The following is a 2,971-nucleotide window of genomic DNA, read 5'->3' on the forward strand; positions in this document are numbered from 1 at the left end:
AAAAAAAAAAAAAAAAAAAAAAAAAAAAAAAACCCAAACCAAACAAAAAACAAACTGAAGTCTACTTCAATATTCAATATACTCCACTTGAAATTCTCAGTGCTTTTGAGTATGAAATTGGGAGAAATGGGCAATGAAATGAACCTCCTAACAAGAAGCAGTGATTCTTCAATCCAGTAATACTGAGGCAATACAAAGGAAGTGCACTGAGGTTTACCCCATCCAGGTCTGAGCTCTGGTAAAATGCTCTGCAGATTTCAACTCAACAGGCCCGTGTCCAGGTTATCCACTCTTATGGGGGTTTCTTGGTGGAGTAGTAATGAATTTCTACAGTTCACTTGTCTGCATAGAGGTCGTGCTGTGCCTGGCAGTAATCTCCACTGCCCTTCAGAAACTCCATAAATGTGTGACCGAGAACACCACAGAACTGCTGTTTAGAAGAAAAAGAAAGAAAAAAAGGGAAAAAGTTATTTTCCAATTCAAAAGTAACAGTCGTGCTTTTCCAGTAAGTACATACAAACATGCTCAAAGTAGACACACGAAGACATCAATTTTTACTTGTATTACAAAATTCAAGGTGAATTTTTAATCAATTAAAAATTTTTAATTTTTTATCAATTTTTAATTGCATTTTTAATCAATAGGCCTAAAGGAATCAGTCATGAGACCAGTAAAGGGAAGCTACCAATACATTATTTTCTATATACTGCCTTATCTTGCTGTTTACACACTAATATTAACTTCATAGTGTGAAGCTTTGAAGCTCAAGTCTTTCCATAATTTAATGAACTCATACAGAGACATGTTTCAGCTGCTCAGTAGTTCTTTGCTTTTATATTTAATGTTTATTCAGCTACTGTAATAAAAATAAGGAGATATGTATTATATGGTCTTTCTACAAATTTAGCACTTTTAATGTAATTAATCTTTTTTTAAATCTTAGTCTCTGAAGCTATGCCCACATTTCCCTTTTGCGTTTACTATCATTTCTTTGCCATTTACAAATAATTTGTGTACATTTACTGCATTACAGTTATAGCAAGTTCTAGCATCATCAAGCACTTCTCACAGTGTGGAGAAGGCCATGGAACCAACGCGGTCACTACACTCTGGTGGCGTCTGGTGTGGAGGAGAGTGGGATTCTATCCAGATGGGATTTACAAGATGACAAGACTCATGTCTAGGAAGGCTGACAGGATGCCAGGTCACTTGTCTCTATAAACCACACTGCACTGAATGATCACCCTCTGAGAGATACCGTAACAAATTTCCTGGTTAAAACTCACTAACTCCTAGCTGGGCATGGTGGTGCATGCCTGTAATCCCAGGGCTCCAGGGGCAGAGTCAGGAGGATCTCTACGAGACCTACAAACGGCACCCAGTACAGCCAGGGCTGTTAGAGAGAAAAACCTTGTCTCTAAAAACATATTCCTAAGAGCTTGTACACTTTCATGTCATCTCTACGGATCAAACTGGTTCTTCAAACTGGTTCTTGAAGATACAAGTTATTTAGGTTTTCAATCACATTCTCTTAAGACAAACTATGTTTAAATAAAAGATAAACAAGTTTATCTTTCTGCTATTTTTAAACTCCAATTTCACTTCTCTGCTTTAAAAGTAAAACCCAATTCAAAAATGAAAGGAATTAGAAGAATTTATATTAAAGACTTTTACAATGGTCTCAAGCACAAGGCAACTATGATGACTAATACATAAAAACACATTTCATTTTCCTTAAGTTCCTCTTTAAAAATTAATTAAACTAAGTTTTCGTGTCAGAACCAAATAGTAAATTAATTTTCACAGGACCAGAGTATGTGCATAAGAAGGCCTTTCAAACAAACCAGCTAGAAGTTGATGGGCATTACAAAACACTTTAGTATCTATCTATTCTACCCAGTTTGTGCAGGAACAAAAGAACACACTCAATAACAAGAACACTCAATGACAACCACTACTCTTCAGACCAACTGCCAAAGTAAAATCTTGAAACGAAATCAGTAAAAAATTCCAGTCTATTTCTTCTGGCAAAACAAAGGAACTAGTGCTAAGGCTTCATTTACTAAAATGTACCGCAAACAAGACAACTAACTTGTTTCCAAGTTTCCTGAAAGTGTCCTCAAAAGATACATCTGACCTGTGGGTTAGAAAACCCAGTATACAAAAAAAAAAAAAGAAAAGAAAAACCAGTATCTAAGTCTATCTAAGTTATATCTAAATAATATCTACGTAAAGATATTAATTGCTACTCCAAAAAATTTTTTTTCTCCTGAGCTGGTTTGAAACGAGTGGAGCCACCCCGTGGCTGGAGGACACATCAAGCAGTGGAGACCACTGACATCCTTCTAATATGCCCCTATTCCCTCACAGGCAAGAACTAAACACGACAGTGCAGACACACCAAGAGATCTCATTTTAATTGCACACACCAGCAGGACATAAACTAGGCGAAATAATCATCCTGCCGCGCGTGGCCATTGGCTTCAGTCAGTTTGTGGGACTGTAGACTCAAACCCGTCCCCAGAACCATATGCTTTATCCAATTCCGATCCAAACACGCTCAGGTTTCAGGTAACGCACCCAAGCTACCGCATGGGAAGCGCTGTTTCTCTCCGGAAAAGATCAGCCTTTTTATTTTTTTTTTTTTTTTCTGATTTTCAACCGATTAAACCAGCACTAAGCAAACAGAGCAAGCCACAAGGCACGACCCTCCCGATCCCAGACCTGCAGGTCCAGTGCAACCCCGTGTCCATGACAGCTCGGCGGCGGGGGCACGGCGCGGGGCTCGCTCGCTCGCTCAACAGGAGCCTTCGCGGCTCGGGCCGGCTCCTGTTGCTCCCGGCCCGGCAGCGTCGCCGCGGGGCCGGGCGAGCCCGGGCTTGAGCGGCGCCGCGCACCGCCGCGAGGTCCGCAATCACGGGTGGGCGGCGGCGAGCGCGGGCGGGCCGGCGGCCGCCGAGGCCATCTTGGG

The 2,971-nt window shown here is 40.9% G+C and overlaps 1 protein-coding gene across 1 annotated transcript in view; it reads right to left on the reverse strand.

The window, feature by feature from the left end:
- Window positions 1-6: 6 nt before the first annotated feature.
- LOC129676022 (uncharacterized) overlaps window positions 7-2,971 on the reverse strand; it is a 3,568-nt gene continuing 603 nt past the window's right edge. The window contains exon 2 of the mRNA XM_055606267.1: window positions 7-430. Within this exon, the coding sequence (XP_055462242.1) occupies window positions 335-430 (96 nt within the window). The 3' untranslated portion in view covers window positions 7-334. The remainder of the gene's footprint in view (window positions 431-2,971) is intronic.

Source organism: Psammomys obesus, unplaced genomic scaffold (genome assembly GCF_907164565.1).
Source record: "Psammomys obesus unplaced genomic scaffold, mPsaObe1.curated_primary_1811, whole genome shotgun sequence".
NCBI lineage: Eukaryota > Metazoa > Chordata > Mammalia > Rodentia > Muridae > Psammomys > Psammomys obesus.